General features: G+C 37.2%; 1 protein-coding gene across 1 annotated transcript in view; it reads left to right on the top strand.

The window, feature by feature from the left end:
* LOC139967628 (polycomb group RING finger protein 3-like) overlaps window positions 1-24,970 on the top strand; it is a gene marked incomplete at its 5' end in the record, with an annotated part of 56,081 nt that overhangs the window by 11,160 nt on the left and 19,951 nt on the right. The window contains 3 exons of the mRNA XM_071971597.1: window positions 8,549-8,654; window positions 17,523-17,619; window positions 18,079-18,134. Coding sequence (XP_071827698.1) covers window positions 8,549-8,654; window positions 17,523-17,619; window positions 18,079-18,134 — 259 coding nt within the window. The remainder of the gene's footprint in view (window positions 1-8,548; window positions 8,655-17,522; window positions 17,620-18,078; window positions 18,135-24,970) is intronic.

Genomic DNA, 24,970 nt, shown 5'->3' with positions numbered 1-24,970 from the left:
ATGTTCTCCATTCTTGTGAATTCAACTTTTCACCGACTTTTCAAGAATAATAATGAACAGCGGCAACGAGCTTGCTCTGCAAAATTAATTTAAAAAATATATATATGAAATTCTTAAAAATTTAACGCAGGGTTGACATGTGTATTATAACATGGCAGCTTATTTAGTACAATGTCAAAGAGTCATCATCAAGTTTTAATGAATTCAATAATAAACTTGTTTGGTTTAATTTGATATTGCAGTATGTTATGTTATCGCCAATTATAGCTCCATGCAGACTGAAGTGTTTACAATACATACTGAGTAGCATACCATTGGCAGTCGGTTTTCCTATAACAATTCTCTTTAAGTCGGTTACTATTGATGGAGTCCTTGTTTGAGCTGGAATGTGATTTTATTTTATCTCCATATTCAGTGAATAATGAATCTGGTATCCCATTGCAAACTGCTATGCTAAATGGGCAAGTTGCTATATACAAATGCAAAGATTTGTAGTAGTTTTGTACACGGTAACCATGGCATCGTAAAAAAAGAGACATGCATATACAGAGCCTTAAAAAAATGCAACACAAAATTTGAACATTAAGTTGTTCGGGGATATATTGTGTATAGTATGTAAATGTATTTGTTTGTACATAACACTATTAAAGAAACCTATTTGGATAGACTAAAAGCTCTGTGAGACAGTTTTATGTGTTGAATGTGTGCCGAACAATTTCACTAAATATTAAATTTCAGGCCAAGTTTATGCAATTTTCAATTACTAACGTTCATAAAGGCATATACATATACATGTACAACATATAAACGCAGCTTCATCTGCTGGTTCCATACAGAGTTACAGTAGGATAAGTGTACAGGGGAAACATAGTCTGTTACTTGAATTAAAAACAACTTTGCACCCATCAAGGGCGAATGAAACTATGCAAAAACATTTTGAACATTGCTGTCAATCAAATTGTTACCAAAATGATGACAGTAGCAAACTTAGCAAGGGAATACTCCTCGCTTCAAATTTGTTTTTTAAAACATTTTGTCAACTAGACAATTCTCCATCTTTCGTTTACGTTAGTGTAAAAAGCAACAAGGAAACCCCCCCCCCCCCCAAAAAAAAAGAATGATTTTTGACTTACGCATTTGAAATGAGAAGTGAAACTAATATATTACACCTGCAAAGATTTATTGATTCCCATTTTGATCAGCTTGACCAGATTGTACAAGTTGAAGCAAGATTTCCTATTCTTAAACTTTACAGTAGTAGATAAGCTATTCAAATCAGAAATAATACCATAACCGTATCATGTAATTCTTGTAATGGAGGACGGCCTAAAGTTTACAAGCTGTAAAGTACATGAGTTGAGCAGTTTTTTACCTATAAATGGAAATAAAAAAGTTTTACTAAAGTGTATTAAAACAATAGTTTAACATTAATACTTTAGTCTCAAAGAGCTGACCTCGTAAGAAAGACTAAACATTTTGCCTTAAAGGAGCAAAAGAACAATTTATAATTAATTCATTCTGAAGAGAAAGATCTTAAACGTTCCCCCGATGTTTTTTTTTTCTCCTTTGTTGCGACTATGATATCTCAAGTACAAAAAAGTGGTGCCTGAAGTCATTTTCTTAAAGCAGTATGTTGGTTTGGTCAGCAAAATTACTGAGAATGAGGTTGTCATGGTTACTTTAAATTCAACCAAAATTTAATATGCCTTCAATTTTTTTGTCACGAAATGTAGGAAAGCGACTATACAGACTTTACTTATAGGAACGCATTGAGTTTTTGTTCAAATCCCTTCAAACAATATATGCAAATGGTAAATATTCCTAAAGTTGCCCTAAAAATTTAAAGCTTTTGAACTTCATAATCTTTTTTAAAATGTGACTAGTAGTCTATTAAATGACCTGTATTGTTGTGAAAAGAATGTTATTATCAAAGAAAAAGAATAAAAAAAAGAAAATATGAAATCCAACTCATAAAACAGTTATTAAAATGTGACATATTAAAATATAAATCAATTCAAAAGATGTGAATGGTACTTTGCATAATTCTTTATTAATAATCATCTTACAATGAAACCTTGATCAGTTGAGCTTTATGATATTAAAGTAGGTTAAAGTACTGTAAAACAATAAAATACCTGTTGGCTTTTTGTTCTTGTTCCCTCCTTCAAAAGAGGACCACAATCTGCCAAAAAGTAATTAACATACTGCAGCACTTTAATTTATGTGGTCGCAACATTTTCTGACCATTTTATGAATGCTAAGGAGTATTATTCAAATGAAAGTTAAACAGGGAAAGGTTAAGGTTTTTTTTCTTTAAAACTCCCCCAGTTGGGTAAGCTTTATTAGGCAGGCTAATGAAGTGCATTGTTATTGGATTATTGTGACAAATTGTATGGAAACAGAACAAAAGGAAAGAAAGATGACACCATAAAGCTCTGTAGAGTTGACTAGACAGTATAAACTTGTGCAATATAAGGCAGTTGCTAAGACATGCAGCATGCATATGTAAGGCAGACTACAGCCTATCGGGAGGAACGACCTGGAGTGGCTTGATATCCTTGGAGTTAAGTACATGAATATTTAAATTGATCAAAGACATTTGAATGAACTGTTCAGTAAGTGTCCAAATTGGTTCCTAAGGCCTATAAAAATATGGAATGATATATACTGCTGAGTGCTGACAAAGAAAGATCCCATTTGGTGGTAAGTTTGTTGCTATCATTAGAAAATGCTACACTCCTTTACTTCTCCCCCTCCTTTATATCCCTCGTTTCCACTTCCCTTCCCTGTCCTCGACCCCTCACTTCCCCCTTCCCATCCATCCCCTCCCTGCTAATCTGCATACGCTTCTCATAGATATAGACCTATAAATAGTACCTTCTAGGGTTAAGTTGTATGTAAACTTGATGTTAGTTTTAGTACCACACCAGATTGTATTAAGGAGTTTTGTTGCTTGGCAACAGATCTGCCACCTGTTTTATCTGTGCTATACAGAAGATCATGGTTACTGTTACTGTCCAGTAAATTAAGACATTCTGAAATCATTTTGGTAGAAATAATTTTGCATTTTTTGGTTAATATTATTCTTATTTTCACACAAACACGAGGAGACAAAAACTTTACGAAAAAAAATAAATAAATGGAAAATCAGATTCCTCAATAAAGTGAAATAGTTGGATTTGGTAAGTCATGACAAACCCCTGCTTTGAGCAACATTTTGGAGCGGCATGGGTTTATATATCACTTTAAAGCCAGAGGGTAGCTGCAGGTCTAGATGCTAAAACAATTAAAACACGATCATAAATCATTAAAAGCAAAATATGCCGTTAGAACTATCGCAAAAGCGTTAAGAAATAGAAATTTGCCAGAGGCCACTGTTGTTGGAGGACGCTATTGCACTGATTACCGGAATAGAAGACTGGCTATTCAGATGGTGTTTGGTAAAGAGATTTGATTAGGGTCAACTGGTCAACTAAGCAGACAAGATTGGAAAAGGATAAAAATTGTCCAGAAAGTATCAATGGAGGGGGGAGGATTTCCAAGATTACTTCATTATGTTTGGGCCCTAGGAAGAAAGTGAAACGTACTCAACTTTTTATCAACAGGTATTTTTCTTGTTTGACTGTTGGATAATTGGAGCACTGTGAAAATAGAAAGTAAAAATAAAAATAAAAATTTATAATATGGAGAGATTTGTTAGGGGATATGCTCATTCAGCTTTTGGAGGGAAATGCTTCCTATCAATTTTCAGAATGAGGCCTGTACTGAGTTTCAAGTGGCTTTATACTGTTAATGGTTTCTGCTTTGTGAGTTTATTCTCCCAGAGTTGCTGTGCTCAGAGGATCAATCCACAATTTGAGTTTCAGGGAATGTACGGTGCATTGATTTGGGTTTTAGTTGGATTACATGATAATCTTAGCACTATCAGACCTAGAAGGTTTGTAGTTGTCCCATTTAGGACACGCCTGTGATTTTTATCTTTTAACTTTTAAGGGTATTTACTTTGTTTTCTGACCAACCAAGCCATCTGATCCTCACAGCCTCAGAACTCTTGTTCTATTCTGAATTTAGTGACATCAGTTTTTTATAATAAAGTATAAAATAATGGTCAAAACTGAATATAGAGGCTTACGTCAGAGCTATGCAACTACAGTTAGACCAGTTGTTCTGTCTAAATAACTAGTGGAACATTTTTAATTGGCATAGATAGATTATAATTGTGTTTTAAAGATGTCAAAATAATTATGGTCACTTTCTTGCTCCCTTTTGGGCTGATCTCAGTTATGGCCTACGTAGCTCACTCCTCCTCTTCCTCCTCCTCACCCCTCCTCCCCCTCCTCCTCCGCCTCCATGTACCATAAAAAGCAGAAGAAGAAGAATGTTGCAATTTGCAAGAGGGGAGTAACTTACCATGGATCAACCTCTATATTTGCCACTGTGTGTGTAACCATGCGATATGATTGAAGCTCATACACCCATCCACCCATACAGATAACTAATGGTTTAGCCAAGCAATGAAGCGTCTAAACTGTACATAGCTTCTTTAAAGGCCTACTGTATTGTGCACTTTCCTTCTACACATGACCTCTTTGTGTATTATCTGCCTGATAGATCAAGAGGGTAAAGTAGTAGCTTGCTTATTAGTTTTAAGATATCATGTTGACTATTTGGGATCAAAGTAAGGGTAATGCTGTAATACTCTTTAAGTCAATTATTCCATCTGTTGGTAGGCTCCAGCTTATAGGAAGAGTAACTTTTTGGGTTCACAAAAAGGTCTAAGGGTGACAACAGAGTTTAGGCGAGGGAGAATAATTACATCTATAACTCCTCTATCACACCACCTATGATCTTACATATTTTTTTCTATCGTCTCATTTCATAACTTTTCATTAAAGTGGGAATTCAATTAATCCTGCAGACCATTATATTCTAGAAAAGCACTCTCCACTACAGTAAGTCATATATTCTGCAAATAAATTCCAGAAAAAATACTGTCTCCCCCTTTAAGTCAAGTAGTGCAGCATAGTTATGTTGTTTTTGTACTCAAAAGTACATTGTAATGGATTATGCATGTTGGCCAACTGCCAACAAGTACTAAAAGGAGAACTGTACAGCTGAAGTGCAACAAACCTAATGGATCATTTTGTATCCTTTTCCTCAAATTCTTGTTTATATATGTAAACAAATGAAAGGACTAAGGCCTGAAGGTTTCAGTGATGGATTGAGTCATAAACTAGCAACAAACCAGCGTAGTGATCCAACTGGTGGTGATGTGTGGTCTAAACACAAAACAGCACATAAGGCGCAGCATGGATGAATCTAGCACCTTTCTTCGACCAAGCGGATATCCCCAAATCTAGTGACGCTAACTTTTTTCCCTTGGACCCCGCCACACAAGTTTTTTTGGGGGGGGGTGGGCAATAGGCAGGTACTACGTAGGCCAATATTGTATGCCCCCTGGAAGGTGCTTCTACAGGAAAATTTATTCCAGTCTCATCCTACACTACCCCTCTGGTATAACACAGTAAGAATGTTTATTATATAGCCGATAGGGATAACTAATGTCTTTGCAAAGTTCTTGTAAGATAACTCATAATTTTATAACTAATGTGCCTGCCCTCTCCACAAACTTGGTTTGTAACCCTTACTCTTTCTCCTTACTCTTTCCCCGTACTCTTTCCTCCACTGTGGTAATTTAATGAACCTCATTTAATCTTTCCCTTTATCATATCAATTTAGCATTTTTGGATGATCAACACCTCCAGCCACCATTTCATCTCTTTATGATTGGCAAGGTCTCGGTCCAAATGTTGAGATTTTTAAAGTTGAAATCACTTCCTATGTTTGCTATTTCTCTATACTATAAAGCACCAAAATGATTGCCATATAAAATACTGTACAGACCTGTAGATGTCAATAATAGCAAATGACTAATTACTAGATCTCGACCCTGGACAGAGTTGCCCTTACTGACTAATTCAGAAATGCGATTGCCTTTTCTGTCTGCAGTTTGCATTTATTTGTCGAAGTAATTTTTCAAACAATTATGTCATTAACGCATGATGTCAGAATTTCTTTAGTGGTTGCGGCAAATTGATTTGTGTTTGTGATATAGAATTAGTTGAAACAGTTGCTTCTTGAACAGTTTATCGACAAGATTAGAAAGATCAATTTGCAGAGGTTGCGGTGACTGAGACTGCGAATGAATAAAAATACATAACATTATTGTATATGGAGAAAGCATCATTGTATACTGTATATATGGAGAAAATGACTGAAGAGAGAATTGTATTGCTGGTAGTAATGTATTGCTTGATGACAGAAAGCTGTAGGAGAGAGAGAGGGGGAGAGGGAGGGGGAGAGGGAGGGGGGGAGAGGGAGCTCAGTTACTAATACGTATCTCATTTACAATAATCACACAGACTATAGCTGCAGTAGTCTGAGGTGAATTTTACCCTACTAAATAACAGTTTTAGGAATACACTTGGTTTTCCTTAACTTGGTTTGTTCCATGCAATTAGACCTTACGTCTCCAAACATATATGTAGACGTAAAACTAACACACACACACACACCTCAAGTGTCATTGCATACTCTACCACTTTTACTGCCAAACAAAATTCATGGACTCTTTGAGCTGGGAAACCAGCTGGAGGGATTTCTCACGTACAACAGTTTGCGATTTGACATTAGCATATATCACTGACAGCAAACTGTGATTAGCTTCAGTTTGTACCCAATCGCACACCGTAACGGTGCCTCCATTTAACCCCCCGTGGGCCTTTGCCATCCATATTTTCTGCGGATACATAAAAACCTTACAACATCATCTTGATCACTGCTGCATGCATGGTGAATTAATTTTAGTCATGTTCTTTATACTGTGGCTGCTTTTGTGTGGAAACATTAGCCCTGACACTGCCACGAGAGTCAGGGGTTTACAAATCAAATTAAAGCAATCAGTGGGATGAATTACTCCGCTCGGGTCCCCTACGTTTATTGATTCTCTCTCATCCCTCTGTTCATCCATCCGTCCGGGGGGATGAGCAAATATCTGGCAGTAACAGCTTAGGTAAAAGCTTGCACTGACTGTATATGTTGGAAGAATTCACAAGATATATGGTGCAACAGTTTTCTACCTCTCACACTCTCTCTCTCCAGCTCTCTCAGTCTCCGTGGAATGAAACAAATCGAAGCCAAGTTGATTGTAATGGATCATAGGGGGGGGGGGGGAACTAGAAAAGTGCACACTACATTAGTCTAGCATTTCAATGCTTTATTCTCAGAGGATCACTCTGATATATTTTTAAACCTCTGAGAAGGACTCCTGCTTCATACAACCGTTTTTTTTTATGTAATTTCAAGATAAAGAGGATTTTTAGGTTGCTCTCCTTCCCAAGTGATACTGAATCTTGAATTCTTGATTGATGTGTATTTTCAGAGATCTGTTTTCTGTACTTTGGAATGTTCCAGCAGTACTTCAAGCCTCTGTAGACTGTGGATGTGAATGTAGGTAGAGAGGGGTGGCACCTCGAATATAAACACACATGTATACTGTACATACTTACAGCCAAATAAGATATTGATCGTAAACATGCAAAGCGGAGATATCAATCTAAATCATTCATGTAATGCCTCAATATTCTTCTCAGAAAGAGATCAATTAAAGCTTGGGGTATGGAGTGGGTTAGGCTAAGGCAGTGGCAAATTTTGTCATTCATCCATATTCAGATGATCAAGGCTTCCCATAATTTGCATATAGCCTACCAATGTGAAGGCCCATATATACTTAACCAAATTCCTGAATGGTTTTGGTGTGAGCTTTAATTATACTATGCATCTTTGATCTGCAGAACAAGTTTTCCCAAAAACATCATAGGGCTGCCTTTTTAGTGTCCTTTAGTTTTGCCAAGGTTTTCATTTTTTTTTTGTCCAATTAAATTTACTTTTTGGTTCTTGGCATGTTCCTTGCTACTTAACGTGAACTTACTACGATGGAATAATTGGTATTTTTTGAGTCACTCATTTAAATATTATTGTCACATGGTTAGGGAGTATACCCCCAAATCAGCAGGTGGATCACTACTTCTTGAAGGTCCTTCTCACTTTGTAATTGTTGCCTTCACCGTAGTAAACTTTTTAGAACTTTAAGCTACAGTACCTTTCTGTTAGTCTGTCAACTTACGTGTTTGAACAGGTGCATCTATGGTTCACCATCTGCCAATCATGCAGTCATCTTTATTTAAATGTACTAAAATGATTTTTATTGTGAATCCTTGTAATGAATGCAAACAACCCTGACAAATGAGATTGAAGAAGGGAGAAGGTGGGGGGGGGGGATGGGGGAGGGTTGGTGAGGTGAGGTGGGATGAGGGAAGGGAACCATATTTCATTGTTGTGTTGACATCTTAAATGGCAAGGTTTGACAATGCCCTTGGATTTGTGTAGGTTTCACATACATACTATCATGTACAGTAGCTTCATGCATGTAGGCAATTTAATTGTTTATAACTTAATATGGGGTTTCTCTTTCTTTATCTCTCTGCAGATTGACCGAAGGGTCAAATTGGTTGATGTCAACGATCATATATCATGCAAGCTCTGTAAAGGTTACTTGATAGATGCTACCACAATTACAGAATGTTTACACACATGTAAGTACAGTAGTGTAATTATTACGTAGTGCGGTGTAGTATTATTCCAAATCTGAAATGGTTTATGGTGTATATTTCAGCAGCCTGAATCTTTTACTTTTTGGCAAATCTCCATTTGGAGAGTCAATCCTCAGGGGAACTGCAGGAAAATCACCCTGGCACTGTTGGTGTTAGAATGAGGCAATTTGTCATTGACCAGTTTTAGATGGTGAACATGTGTTTAAAGGTTACCAGTTTTCTCTAGTAGACACTACAGAGCGACAGTGCCAAGGATGTAAGAAGACAAGGTAGGCTTGTCCCTTGTAAATGTCCAAACAAGATCCCAGGATCAACACTGCAGGTGTTCATTTCAACTACAGATGGTAGTGTCCTGTAGATATGGTTCATGGAGGTAATTCAGAGCAGGAATATTTGCACTAAAGTCCAGGAATGTCTACTGTTTATAGTCCAATTGAGACAGCAGAATCAGTTATAGAAAATTGGAAATGTCATTATTATAGGAATGGTATCAAATATGTTGTTTTCTTTGGTTAGTTGCACTGGGTGACTTCAGTAGCCTCATATCCCACCTCATCCATACAGTTTGACCACTTCTGGCTTTGACCATGCAGTGTATGTTGTTGTTATACAAATGAAAGGTACAAGCCTGAACAAGATGGTTTGTCAACTAATCAGGGAATACTTTTGTAGCCAAATTTTGCATAGCTGTTTTAAGTGCTCTCAGTTTTTCTCTAATAAATTAATATGGTTCCTCTGTACAAGAACTGCTAGATGCATCCTAATCTTTGCATTTTTATAGCAATTTTGCCATTTTAAAAACTGTAGCATTTTGCAATGCAGTACCGGGTAAATTATACCCTGCTTTAGTGTTCTGCAGCTGATTTTAGAACTAGCGTGTTTCCGAAGTGTGCAGCCGACTTTACTGCATACGATTAACAGCTACATCGTCAGCTGAAGGCGATGCGCCCATGTACTTAGGAAGGAAACAAATTAGATAGATTAGCTGCACCCATGTACTTACGAAGGGAACAGATTAGATAGATTAGCTGCACCCATGTACTTACGAAGGGAACAGATTAGATAGATTAGCTGCGCCCATGTACTTACAAAGGGAACAGATTAGAGAGATTAGCTGCGCGCATGTACTTACGAAGGGAACAAATTAGATAGATTAGCTGATGACAACTTTTACAAAACTTTTAAATTACACAAAATCATTTTACAAGACTATAGATACAGTTGATTTATTACATGAGCTACAGATACTTGAATATATTTCAAACCAATAAACAGATTGATACTACTGTATGGATGCGACAAGGGGACAAGCTGGGGATCAAGTTCTGCAGGGCATACCTCCTGCAGGAAGGCAGAAATAAAAGACAGAAAAAAAAGACAGAAATAAAGATAAATAAAAAACACAGGAAAACTAGAAAATGGAGCACAGTAGACAAGCAAATTATTCAGCATTAAAAAGAAAAAGAAATAAAACTTAAAAAAAAAAGAAAGAACCAGCTCGGAGAAAAGGAAGTTGGCCTTACTGGCTGCCCCAGCCCATGCCCCAGTTAACCACCCTTCCCTAGAGCAATTTATCAATAAGATGGGGGAAAAAACATCCCCGGAGGCTGGGCTGTTCCCCAAAAGTAAACTTTACCATTGGGGTATGTTTCACTCAAGTCAAATGATACAACCATAGATACAGTTTAATTATTCAAGACTTGTCGGAAAGATTATTCAAGACTTGTCTGAGCTTCATGCACTTACTTTAACTTCATTTTGAGGTTTAGCCAACCGTGAATTATTGACTTGAATGGCAGGCTTACAAATGCAGTTGGTGTTGTGGATTATTTTGTTTCTGTGTACAGTGAAGTGAAGTAGGTGACAACAATATAATCCCAAAGCCATCAGCTGAACAGTCAAAGTCTTTTGTTGTGTGACACTGAGTTGTTTTGAAGTGGGTTGTACTTTGTGCAATTTGTAGCAACAAAGTGAAGACAGTGATTGCACGCACTTTAATTTCTTTTGAAATCTGCTTTATTCAACTGTGTTAAGTCCATAAAGAGGTACTCCATCCAAAACTGTTACAAAAGGTTGAAAACTCTTTTAAGTTTGTGAAATCTGGTGACCATTTTAGTGCATATATTTGATATATCAGGGCAAATTTTTAATAGGTCGTCCTGTTGTGCGAGACGACCAGATTTTTCCATTTGGCCAACCAGAATCAGCTTTGGAGCTGGTCGTCCACAAATTTAGATCGCATTTTAACTAACTACCCCCAAATAGATGAAAAATTATAAATAGGTATCACCCCATAACCTGCTGTTCTATTCACTTACACCTTATTGTCACTCCTACAGTGTACATATCAATTGTGATATTGCTACATTTCTTCGCGCAACTGAATTGGTAAGGCCTGGTTGTCCGAGAGACAACCACAAAAAAGCCTTAAAACTTTGCACTATATAATTACATATATGGAGAGAGAATTCACGCATTCATCGATATATGTGAATATGTATATATACAAAAGGAAATTCTTACAAAAGGACAGGCAGTGCAGATTAACTTTACAAAAAGTGAATTACATATTTCTACCTCACCTGGGCATCTTCTTCAGTTAGTTATTCAAATTAAGCACAGCAAACAATGCCATATTGATTGCTAGTGGATAATCAATTAAGGCCCACAGCATTGGATGGATGTGTGTATATATATGTATATACATGCAGATATGTATATGGATCGATAACAACCTGTTCAAACCAAAATATTTCTTTGTACTTTTCAAAGTATATATATATATTTTTTTGTTCAATATATATCTACCCCCCCCCCTTTAAGCACAGACATATGCACAGAATGTGTACAGATAGTATTGAAACTTGTAAATCCACATGACGATCCCCTTATACACTTCCAGCTGATCCTCTCTCCTAGATCAAGTCCACAAACCGTAATCACTAATTGATAGACCGACTCAAGGACAAGCGATACTTAATTGTTAAGTCATGCATGCTAAAAATGACTGACTCCATATACGGGGAGAATAGATCCCAACATTTGACAGAAACTTTGCGAAGAGCAAGTAAGTCCCTGGTGACAGCGGGTAACAATTGCACTGATGCAGAGGCAGTCTTGGAGGTAAAGTAACTTGTTCCCTGTGACTACTACTACTATTGTGTGGCATATGGATGGATTATGACATGTCATGCATCTACTACTGGTATGCATCTAGGAAAGCAGTGTTGCATGGTGATAATTAAAGGCTATGGTAGGACTAGGAATTTATAGTAAGAATATGCTTAGTCTGTACACATACAAAATACGATATATAGGTGCAATTTTAAGGAAATTGGAAAGTACCTGTTACTAATTAAAGTTAGCTAATTATATCATTTTGACGTAACAGTTTGGAACCAGATATTCACATGTTTAACTAAAGATTACGAGGAGGATGAAACTGGTGACTTGAGAGAATGTCTGAATCATGGTTTTGAATTTAATTAAGAGCAGATTATAGATTCAGGCTTGAGTTTGTTATTATATCATGTCTGGTGTTCTCATGCTCAGATTGTTGATTACAAACTGTGTTGTCCGTCAATAACGTTAACATCAAAACATGCTTCCCTACCTCTGAAAAACTTAGACTCTGTTGCATAAATTTTGTTCAAAAAATAAATAAATAAAAGGATAGGGAAACACTGCAGTCCTACTGTAACTTTCAATTTTTGTCCATGGATGAAGAAATCCATCAAGGTTTTCTTTACAGTCATGTTGTTTGTATTTCATTTCTATACATAATGCATGCTCACTGATATTTCTGCTTGATGTACCAAGAAGCAGCTCCCTGTTAAGCTCTCCCACTGCTTAATTAAACCTATAATAGCATCATGGAATCTTTTGTACATATATGTGTACATACTGTACATACAGTGATTGCATAAGGCTACTCCTAGCATACAGGAAGAAACAGTGTGTTTTCATGTGAAAAAGAATTTATTCCCAGTTAGATGATCATGCATCATTGGTCATCGTCATGGTGATCATGAAGACTACATACCAGACAGTACCGATAGTTAATTCAGACTCAATTAATTTATAAATTATTATCATATTATATTTCTTATATTAATATTGTATTATTCCGCTGTCATATCTCCGTTATTCTGGCATCGATCGATCGTGTTCACTTCGTTGGTATACCCCAGAACTTTAAAGAAGAATAAAAGTGCCGTTGCTGCTGCTCCTGCTTATGCAGCACAATGAGATATGTATGATGATGATGAAGGTGCACTGCCTCTATTCACGTAAAAGCTTGAGTAAATATTTGCCAACAAACACCTACTGTAGGAACGACCTGGTTTTATGAAGATTTATCAAGATATCGAGAGATGTCAGAAAATCAGTAGCTCCAGTATATATACAGTAGGTGAAGGAAACAAACTTTGAAATAGGGTACTGGGAAGAATTTTGAGTGTGAAGGTGGCCGATGGGGTGAAGGGGGGGCGGGGGAGAGATTGGGTGTGTACAGGACTCTGTCCTTTCTAATAATGTTTAGATGACTCTCGTGTTGATGTAGTCATATTGCAATATAGTCATGAGTATGTCTTAAAGAAAAAAAAACACTGGCTTAACTAGAATTTTTCAAGAGTGACAAATTAAACTTTTTCACTGTTGGAACGTATCAGTTGTACAGCCTGATACTGGTCTGTGTAGTAACCTGTAGGTCTAAAGCTCAAGGTGATCAAACGTCCCCGATTTCCTGGGACAGTCCTTTTCATGGATCGTCCCTAGGTTTAAGGTCTCCCAGGAATTGTCCCTGGATGTCATGCACTGTGTCTTGTGAATCCCATATTCCAAATTTAGGCCCAGAATAGTGTTAATTTCAAACAAAAATCTGGGTGGAGGCCAATTCTGGAATAGGCAGAGAAACTTTTGAAAACAAAAACTAAATCACCTACTGTCATTATTATCGTGATGGAATGTACTGTCTTTGCCCAGAGACAGGATGTTTACAATGCAATGTCCTTTTAGAACAATTTAATTTATAAGACACAAATCCAACCATCATCTTTAGCTTATGTCTGGGGTGTGTCCTGCTCTGTCCGGTATTGTAAATTTGTGATGTCTTAGTGCTGTTAGGAATCTGAATTCCTTTACTTTCTCTATGTTTTAATTTTTATATTTCTTTGGTAAAACGTTAACACTGCCATCATCACATGTTAAGAGCGCCAATATGTTAGATTCAGCATTTTCAAAACGCATCTCCATGATGAGAATGTAGACATTGTAATAAACAAAACAAAAACAAAGTATAACGAAGCACATGTGGCTCAAGGAAGTCATTATACTTGGACGTCTTCAGCCTTAGACTTGAACAAGTCTTCAGCCATAGACTTGATCAAGTCTTCAGCCTTAGACTTGGTCAAGTCTTCAGCCTTAGACTTGAACAAGTCTTCAGCCTTAGACTTGAACAAGTCTTCAGCCTTAGACTTGATCAAGTTTTCAGCCTTAGACTTGATCAAGTCTACAGCCTTAGACTTGATCAAGTCTAAAGCCTTAAGCCTTAGACTTGATCAAGTCTACAGCCTTAGACTTGATCAAGTCTACAGCCTTAGACTTGATTAAGTCTACAGCCTCAGACTTGATCAACTCTTCAGCCTCAGACTTGATCAAGTCTTCAGCCTTAGACTTGATCAAGTCTACAGCCTCAGACTTGATCAAGTCTAAGGCTGAAGACTTGATCAAGTCTTCAGCCTATCAAGTCTACAGCCTTAGACTTGATCAAGCCTACAGCCTCAGACTTGATCAGCTCTTCAGTCTCAGACTTGATCAGCTCTTCAGCCTCAGACTTGATCAAGTCTTCAGCCATAGACTTGATCAAGTCTTCAGACTGAGACTTGATCAAGCCTTCAGACGTAGACCTGATCAAGTCTTCAGCCTTAGACTTGAACGAGTCTTCAGTCTTAGACTTGATCAAGTCTTCAGCCTTAGACTTGATCAAGTCTTCAGACTTAGACAAGTCTAAGGCTGAAGACATCCTTGTGTTTTTAGTAAAATTCAATCTGCGGCATCTCCCAAATGGCAAACAAGTAGAAGATATTTCATTGCTGTTTGGGGAATTTGTCATGACCTTTATCTCTGTAAGATAGGTTGATAATAAATAACTGGTTGAGTTTGTATCTCCATAAAAACCAACCATGGAAGTAAAACCCTGGCTTCTGCAACCCTGTATGCAATGCTGTGCTCTAAATAGCTTCATTTGCTGGTACTGTATAATTATGCTACCCTGTTTATCCTACTTCCATGTGATAAGTCTATTTGCAAATAACTGAGATTGAATTGTTTAGTTAAATTCTAGTCACAATCAAGAAGAATTGTATCTAAATTTAACCACAATAGGTCATGCATTCAAATTATCAGAGACCACAAGAAGGAGATTTGTGGTGGAACTACTATCAGAATTGTTATTATCATATACTACATATAGTAATTAATTTGCCGGCATGGTTTTGGGTGTCAAACAAAGTAAGTTATTTTTAGGTCAGGTTTCTTTAGTTGCATGGTTTGGGTTTTTTTATTATCCAAGGTCATATGAGGGTACTGTACAGTAAAACCCTTTGGAGTGGAGGTGGCCATGTTATTCCACAATTTCATCATTTGCCCAGAATTTGTGTATAATTATTAGGCAATTTAGGTTGAGAATGTAGCTGCTAATTGTGTAGGTTAACAGTGTGTGTCCCAAACCTCTACACAAATTAAATAGTAAACTAAAAAGCCTAAAGTTTTCAATAAATTCTAATTTTCTTTAATACATGTCATAAATATTAAAAATAAAGGTATCTGTGTTTGATCGATCGCAGTCTTATTTTGTGTTATACTTGATACCTGTTTTGGTATTACTATATTGACCAATTTATGTGAAAAGAATTCTTTTGAAGACATGTACCATGTTTCATTGGAATGTGTTAAAAACATGGCTGAGTACTACCAAAAAATAATAGAATGAGCACCAAAAAAAAGAAATAAAAAAGGAAAAAACAATTGAGTACAACAAAGAGCAAACAAAGAGAGCAAAAACTGCAAAAAGAGGAGCAAAAAGAAAAGAAAGAGAAACACATAACTTACGGTAGTCCTAAGACTAGCCTATATACAGTATTATCTACATAATGCAATGGTGTGACAGTATTAAAATTTGTTGTCATTTGTAGGCTTATACCATAACTAGCTGACTATTGATTAAACTGTTTTGTGTTTTTTCCCTCCCCCAGTACACCAGAGATAACAGTTCCCCTTTAACCTTGCTGGAGACATTTTTCCCTGCACTTACAGAAGCTTCACAGCTAACCTTAGCTCACCAAGGACAGTATTAAGAGTTGTATGAGTCACTGAATCAATATAGGGAAGATCCCCATAGTATTAACTGGTAAGATCAGCTGTTTAGTATTAGCCTCTGGGTAAGATTTACAGGGTTGTGGGATATATTTTGCAGTATGGATTACATTATGGCAGGCCATCCGTATGGTATCAGATTAATTTTTGGGGGAATCAATATGTCAATTTATTTTGACATCAACCAATTTTAGTCCTTAGATACCAGCTTAAAAGCAAATGTCATCTGGATTAACATATTTAATATCGCCGTTTGGATTCTGAGTGGTGTACTCTGTTTTATGAACACAGAGCTACTCACAGGCTCTCTGAGCTACTACTATACTGTTAGCAGGCCATAAAAAGGACAATCAGTAAGGGTTGAAATTGGATTGAATTAACAGGGAATATGCTCTCTGGTGCAGTGGCAGTCTGTGTTGTGTTGATTATTAAGTACGGACTGGTCTGTGTCTTTTGGTCGCTTAAAGATCTGCTTTATTGGCTCCAATTATAGCAAGCTATAGCTAGGAAAGTTTATGATTACGTAATCGACCTGCCACGGTCGTAAATCGACTTTGCCATGATAGCGTGTTATAGTTGGGGTCTATACAGCAGACCTTTAACATCGATACAAAACTGACTTAGATTTGCAGTTTGAGTTCGGTCACAATTTCTCATCTTTTCTACCACACCACGTGCTATATTGGCACATGCTTTTCAGATTCCTAACAACTAAATACTAGAAAGAGCTAGATTCTGTAGTTAAAGCCATTTGGTTGCTCTTACTTATCAAAGTAATTTAACCATTTCATTGGCATAGAATCACAAGATACGTTTTCCCCAACAATTTAATGTAATGCTTTTGTTTCTTTCTCTTTTTTATCATTTAGCCATCTTTGAAATTTATGCTTACGCTTAATAATGACATTTTTATCTTTCCCTTGTAGTTTGAGTATATCAACACTAGATTATGACAAGATTCAATGTATTATATATATAATGCTATGTTTTTGCACCAAATTTGGTAACAGTCCGATTGTATAGTGCATGCCTGATGGTGTTTACTCTGCAAAGTATTATCCTCTTTCATCTCCATTTACTGATTTCATGTAATAGTTTATTAATATTTGAAGGGTATAAGCTGTCGAAGAAGAGCGTCTTTAATCTGGAGGCGTGTTGCAGATTTACTTTGTTCCTGGCTTACCTTAGCACCTTCGTTCTACCGTGTTACTGATCTCTGTCGATACACATCCATTCGATTGGTGTGAGAATATATTACATTGTTTAGGTGTGAACATGTTGCAGTTTTTCTTCCACCGTTGTTGTCATGAAGCAGTTCAGGAAGAGAAGAACATGATTCTGTATTGAGAAGAAAAAATATGGAAGTGATTATTGATTATACACAAAAGGGTGCATGGGGATAGCATTATGGCTACAAAGTATTAACTTCCGAATACATCAATTGCAGTATAAACAAAATACATTTTATTTTTTCAGTTTGCAAAAGCTGCTTGGTCAAGCACTTGGAGGAGAAGCATACCTGTCCAACATGCGGAATCCTCATCCATCAAAGCCATCCCTTGCAATATGTTGGGTGAGTATATCAATCTACTGTAGGAGGAGAAATTTGGGTATTATGCTTGTACTCTGATTTAATTGTGCAGGGTAGGGAGGGAGGGGGAGAATCATAATTAAGGGGAAGGGGGTGAGGTGAGGGTGAATGACTGATAGAAGGGAAGTGTAGCTAGGAAGGTAAGTGACTATTGGGGGGGGGGAAATAACCGGGAGGGACATGATTGGGGAGAGGAATGAATGAGGGATATGAGTAGAGGAGGGGGTTACTGGGTTTTGAAATAATTTTGAGGGATAAATGATGGTATCTGGGGAGCAGGGGATCGGGTGGGGTAAGGAAAGAATGCTCTACTGCTAAATCATGCGATTACCAATTATCAGACATTAGAAAGCAAAACGTAAGAGTAGATAACTGCATATTATTACAAGCTGTTTATTTTTATTTATTCCCTTTGTTGTTTCATTTTTCTCTTTCCTACAGCTTTGACAGAACCATGCAAGACATTGTCTTCACACTTGTTCCCAATCTTAGAATAAGTAAGTTATCACAGCTTATTACACAAATTACTTAAAAGAACACCACCTGTGCCAAATACAGGTGACTATGAATATGACTACCATTTGTTTAAAATTACATAAAGATAATGAGTGTTTCATTAAGGCCAACAACTAATTGAGTGATTGGCAATGTCCAATAAACTCGGTTGCATGACCCATAATGGATTTACCCATTGATTGTGTAAGATGATTCAACGAACATTTGATAATATGATTTATGGTTCATTGTAGTAGTAGATTCTTTCTTTACACAACTGCTCTTAGAGCGCATATATGCATGGCCATCTCTACATTAGGCCACAAGCATGGTGTCGAACCCCATGCTGAATGTTAAGTTTGTAATGTGAACTCAAATCAGACCCCTTGATTTTAACCCTCATGATAGGCTAAGATGGAGAGAGATTCAGAGACTGCTCTCGATGTTATATTCGTAAAACGCAGAATATCCAGGATCATAGATGACCTTTAACTTCCATCGTAGATCGTTGCACTGGTTATTTGACACAATAGTGAGAGGCATGAGTAGCAGTACTGCACACCACACAGGTTATGGGTTTTGCACCTTTTCTTCTAGTAACGAAATGTCAACTTGATCCCTGTGGAGCGTGGGGTCTGACACAGAGCGTGGGGTCTGACACAGAGCGTGGGGTTTAATGTTAATGTGTGGGGGGCTCAATTGAATGCAAAACACAGAGCATTAAGGTCTGATCCATAATGGAAAAATGGCCTACGGGCATTTGTGATATTCCAAAATTGCTTTGATCAGTTTTCTCATGATACCCTGCCACAGAAGTTTGGACTAGGCTAGCCATGCAGTGGTTTCTCTATGCATCATGTTGGCTCAGACTAATAATGCATTAACTAGAACATACTTTAGGCTGGATGCACCAAAAGTTTGTTTGAAATTTTATTCACTGTGCCAGACAGTGCCGGAATCCTCCACATACTACCTGCATCAAAATTTAAACAGAATATAATCCAGACATTATAATACTGTATGCTGTAAGCAAGCAAATCACATCCTACATGCAAGCTTAAATTAATTTCTGGTATATTTGCTTATTGCTGTTAACACTCTCTCCGCTGTACATTGTGAAAATGGAAAAAAAGCTCTTTAGTCTAACATCTAGGCAATTCATGAATAATTCATGATCTTTGCATGAGGATTTTGGTCAAGTGGCTGTCAGTAATAGTCAAGGAACTGCATCTTGCTTGTAACGCTCAGTGAGAGGAACCAACTCCTGCTGACCTTTGACACCATACTTGTCGGTGATTGACAAGGTTGGAGGGAAATAGCTTCCAGGTGACAGGAAAATACTAATGAAAAAAATTGGACTAAATTGAAGTGCTATTTTCGCTCTTTGTCGCAATACACCGATCCAATTATTTGATCGCTTGAAGTATTATAAAGCACTTTAAAAATAATTTTTTTCAAGGCAGAATTTGATGGCAGTACTAGTCTTGATATCTCATAGTCCAATTAAAATTACAAAATAAGTAAAGATATGAGTACTGGTGGCATTTCTATAAAGCTATTCCAAGATATTCAGCTGTAAAATTCTTATAAAACCTCTGGAATGCTCCTAAGAGGCTAAATTTCATGATCAAGTGGGGTACTAGGTGAAGGTTTATTGATGTTAATTTTAATCCATTGTTTCATACATGTTAATAAACTCAACCAAAATTATGGTCCTTTGACTTCATCGCACCTAGATGATTTGTAACATCCATTTGTTTTTGAAATATAATAATAATAATAATAATAAGCATTTTGTCATGCACCGATATCCGTCAGAAAAGACACTCACGGCACAGTGAAAGAGTAACAGACAAAGAATAAGATAATGAAAGGTAAAGGGCAATTAGGAGTCATTGAGTTCTAGAGACAGATGAGTCTTCAGAGTTGCTTTGAAGGACACAATTAGGGAGAGTTTGATGGATTCAGGTAATTTGTTCCAAAGATGTGTGGCGGCAGAAGCCAAACAGCCGGTTTTCCCAGGATCTGTTAGTAGGCTTTCTGGGGGGAAGACTTTTATTCCGAGAGTGCAATTCATGAGGTGCATTTTAAATGCAACGTTAACATAAATTTATAACATTTTACCACTTCGCCACTGACCCACCTGCAGGTCCCCCACCTGCAGGGTCACCCACCTGCAGGGTCACCCATTTGCAGGGTTATCCACCTGCAGGTCACCCACTGCTGACATCCTCTATCACGCAGATGTCTACTTTGTAGATCTTAGTTTCATGAAAATCTTGTACCATGGCTTAAATGTCATGGGTATCAATATATATACATATAAATGTCACAGTATGAACAACTACTAGTTTACCAGTGGCAGTAAAATGCTTGTTAGTTGAATTTTGAGCATGGGTGACCATTTTCTAACTTTCTAGCATGTTTGGGGAGCAACATTGATGACCTTTAAGTACTTCATAACCAGCAATAGAATGATAAGATATAACAAGCATGGCTGAGTGATGGTACATAGAGGGTGCATAAACATAATATCAGTTTACTCAGACTTGCATTGGATCCCTGATAAGAACAAACAGAGATAAGAGATAAGAGGGTAGTAGGTATTACAATGTTTTTGTTGGTGACATGATTCAGTCATAAATTCTCTTTTAAATGTTTGACATCGAAGCAGACTAAAAGCTTGTCCTGGTAGCTTACCTGACAGGTAAGATTTATGTGTGCAGGAAACAGATATTGTACTTGAAGGGTTTATGTATCATTCCGAAAAGAGATCTGGTTTGAACTAGGATGAGTAATTTACATCAAGAATGGAGGAGGGGGTGCAAGGAAGGCAAGGGAGGGGTTCAGAAAGAGGAGGTTGAAGCCTGGTTGTAGTCTGGTTTCTTGTTTTTATGTATGGTAAAAAGTACAGATAATTTGATGAATATTCAATACAGCATAGCTAACTCAGCATCTCAGGACAGAATATTTGTCCTTGGGGAGGTTTCGTTGCCAAAATTTTGCTACTTTGAACAATCAAAGAGTCTATAATGTTTAGATATATGGCCCATGGACAACATTTACATGTTTTGAATTTATGTTAATGAAATGCCACAATATATGCCATATTATCTTGGAAATATTCTGTTGCTATGCAGCCGCTGCTGGTTATCTTCTAGCTGGTGGACTAGCTTAATTATCAAATTTTCAACCCATTTGAATGAGAGATGAAATATATACTCTTGCCAATGACCATACAGCATTCAACTGGTGCCCATGGTAACAGGCATTGTGACACTTGAAGTTAGCTCATATAGCCTAGCATACAGTATAAAGGCTTTCGTTCCATTTCAACTGCACAGATCTGTTTTGTGGGAAAGTAGGAAATTGTATAAAAACAAACAAATTACTGTCGTTCAAGAAATTTGAAGAATGCAACAAAAATATCTCAAATTTGCCTTTTCTTCACTGTTTCATATATTTTGCAAAATTGCTGTGATTGAAATTTAAAGAATGTGTTTGAGGCTTCATATTTTCGTGTGTATGCTTCTCAGCATGATCCTTGCTTCGTGGATATATTTGGTGAATGACAACGAGGCACCTTCATGGGAGACAAAAAATATCTCTGCAACAGTTGTCGTGAAAGTTTAGCATCCAAACCAAGTTTTAAACTTGCCACATTCAATGTGTAAAGCTGTGTTAAGTAATTCTGTTATACTATGGTACAATTGATAGTTAATTTAAAAACAGACTAGAAGGGAGGGGGGGTCTTTGCATCAAAACAATGAAGTAAATCTAGTTACTCTCTCTCTGAATGTTTTTTGTCTTCATAGAAGTCTACCCCTTCTTTAGAGGCACTCTTCTTCACCGTTTAAGTTTTCTCTGTCACCATGCATGGGTTAGAATCATCATTCTACTCATTTTGTCATTAAAAGATGTCATGACCGGAGAGATATGTAGTAAAGCTAGTTTATAAATATTCAGAACTTAGGATCCTCAGCTACTTAGGTTAAAGTAAGGGTTATCATTTTCAGCCTGCCACTAACAGACAGCAAAGCGTGAAAACAACCACTCAATGGTTTAAAGACTTTTAATACTAGTGCAAATTGACTGAAAGCTGTAAATACACTTTTCCTCAGGTGTGTGTTTATGATAATAATAGGTTTCTTTGGGAGGTTGGCTACTACATGGTTTAATAATTGCCTATAATGCCTTTAATTTACATATGGCAAGTAACATAGAAGAAAATGACTAATATTTTGTCAGATAAATTACTTCGTTTCTCTGGGAAATTGTGAAATGGAATCCAAGGCAGTGGTCAGTCTGGGATGAAACGATGACAAATGTCTCTTCCAAAATCTTTACTAATAATACAAAATTTTGTGTTATTAGTTTCTGGATCTTTCAAGTATTTAATGCGTTCTGAACGTCTGCTCCTCTGTCGATGTACCCAACAGTTTAGCTGCGTGTAAATTACAGTTCGCTTAAGACCCTGTGCTCTTGAGTTCAGCATTAAATTGAGTTTGATCCCCCACACATTTGATCCCCAGCAAATGCACATTAGAACCCGGTGCTCGGTATCAGAACCAACGCTCACGATCACTGAACAAGGGAGTTGAGATTTCTTTCGCTATAGAAGGAAAGGTGTGACACCATGTGCAGTGATGTTACTAATACCTATACTACTATTGTGTCAAATTATGCGCATATTAAAAAAACAACAGAGTTAAAAGGTCATAGGTCATCCTGGGCCAAACCACAGAGCAGCGTTCACAATAAAAACAAATTAACAACGAACTGGGGGTTTGATCCTACCACAATCCTTGTCTTTCGTGGGAGTACAAATCGCTGGGTATTATCTGCATTTACATTACAAATACACAGAGGGGATCAAATGGCCTGTGCTCGAGGTCTTATGTAAACAGGGCCAGCTTTAAGGGCTCTATGGGTGTAACTCCTGTGGATTCATTGTAAAAGCAAAAGAATTCCATGCATGTAATATCTGCTAAACTGCCAATATCATATCTCTCACTATGCTCCACAAAATGTCACCAAACTTGAAAACACTGAAAACTTGTTTTGCCCAAAATCATGCCAATCATTTTGACCTCTTTGTAAATGTTTGTGACACTCATCTTTTCACCTCCTGTTTATAGCCGTTAAGTAGCCTTAAAGTAACCCTTTAATATCCTTTCAATAAGGGATAATTGTAGTGTCTAGATTCTGTACGAAATCAGGACTGAATTATCTAGCAAAGAACTGACTGTTGACCCACATATATAAGGCAGGATGGGTGGTGTCCCATTATAAGCAAACAGCTGTTTTCATCTCTGCACCAGTGGATTGAATTGCTAAAAAGGTCATCATTTGTTTTATGGCTAAATTTAACTCTGCAATGATTGTTCCTCAACTGAGCTTCAAAAAGTTCTTTTCAAAAGGTTTTTGGCCATCAAATTTGTCTAAGTTCACCAATGGAGGTGGGTCGAATTAGATAATTAACTCACTCAGTTATAATGAAATTTAAAAGCTCTGGGATTAAGAAATAGCAAAAAAAGAGGGTTTTGACTATTGGGTGACTGTTTTGTTGTTTTCCTAGCATGTACAGAAACTCAAAACCTTCAACGACGATGAAACTGACACTGCGGAAAATACCTGATGTAGAACCAAATAGTGAAAGGGTGTGACCTAGTCTGTACAGTGCTTTGCCACACTAGGTTGTGTTTATTATTTTGAAGTGTTTGTAACAATGGCTGAATTTTGATTGATCTACCATACTTCATCATTAGGAGCGTGGAAGCTTCGCAGAATCATAAATCACACCATTGATATTAATTGCCCGTATATTGTATGAATGTAGAACATGATGGAAGACTTACTACTTCAGGGAAAGAAAAGCAGTATACTGTAGGTTGTAACTGTTAACAGTGGATTGGGGCCAGAGAGGGAGGGAAAGAGGGGGGGGGGGGGGGGGAGAAGAGTGAGAATGCTAGGATTTACCTAGTAGCAACAACAGATTATGGGGTAACTTCACCAGTAGTGTAACAAAAGGGATTTTGAGGGTTCAGGGGTACCTTCCAGTAATGCATATTGACAGAAGAATTTATTGACAGAACTCTTGTAAAGTGAAAATTAAGGTCAAGCATGGTCAGGAGAAAATATGTTACTATGTTAAAAACTTAAAGACTGAAGAGGTTGATCAAGAGCATTTGTCATTCAGAAAAGTCCCCTGAAGCACATTGAAGGATTGGATGGATCTCACATCATTTAAAGAGGAGAATCAAAGCGGATAATCCTACATTACTAGCACACACAAAACCCGTGATCGAGCACACTATACTGTCTGTAAAGTAGGCTATTTGTATAATTTCTGGTTATACCCCCCCCCCCCCAATGATGCACTTGCTGACCTGTTTTGTGAACTGCAATTGTCTTGATAGTTAATTCACCATACTTTGCAATTGGAAAATCGTCTTTTTTGTACTGGCACTCCAAAAGCTTTGAATTCAGCCCATTGATGATGTAATCATGTTCTAATGGCATGTAACATGCGAGTAATCAAGTAATGGAATCCTTAGATCTAATTTGTCGCTGGGGGGAACCGTGCATTAAACATGTAAATCAACAGGGCTTTGTTTTACATTGCTTAGTTAGCAACACAGACTGTACCATTCTTAAAGGATCTGATATGGTGGTCGATATTCAAAATATCGAGCACACTATACTGTCTGTAAAGTAGGCTATTTGTATAATTTCTGGTTATACCCCCCCCCCCCCCCCAATGATGCACTTGCTGACCTGTTTTGTGAACTGCAATTGTCTTGATAGTTAATTCACCATACTTTGCAATTGGAAAATC

Source organism: Apostichopus japonicus, chromosome 5 (assembly GCF_037975245.1).
Source record: "Apostichopus japonicus isolate 1M-3 chromosome 5, ASM3797524v1, whole genome shotgun sequence".
NCBI lineage: Eukaryota > Metazoa > Echinodermata > Holothuroidea > Aspidochirotida > Stichopodidae > Apostichopus > Apostichopus japonicus.
This window is presented reverse-complemented; position numbering and strand designations above follow the sequence as displayed.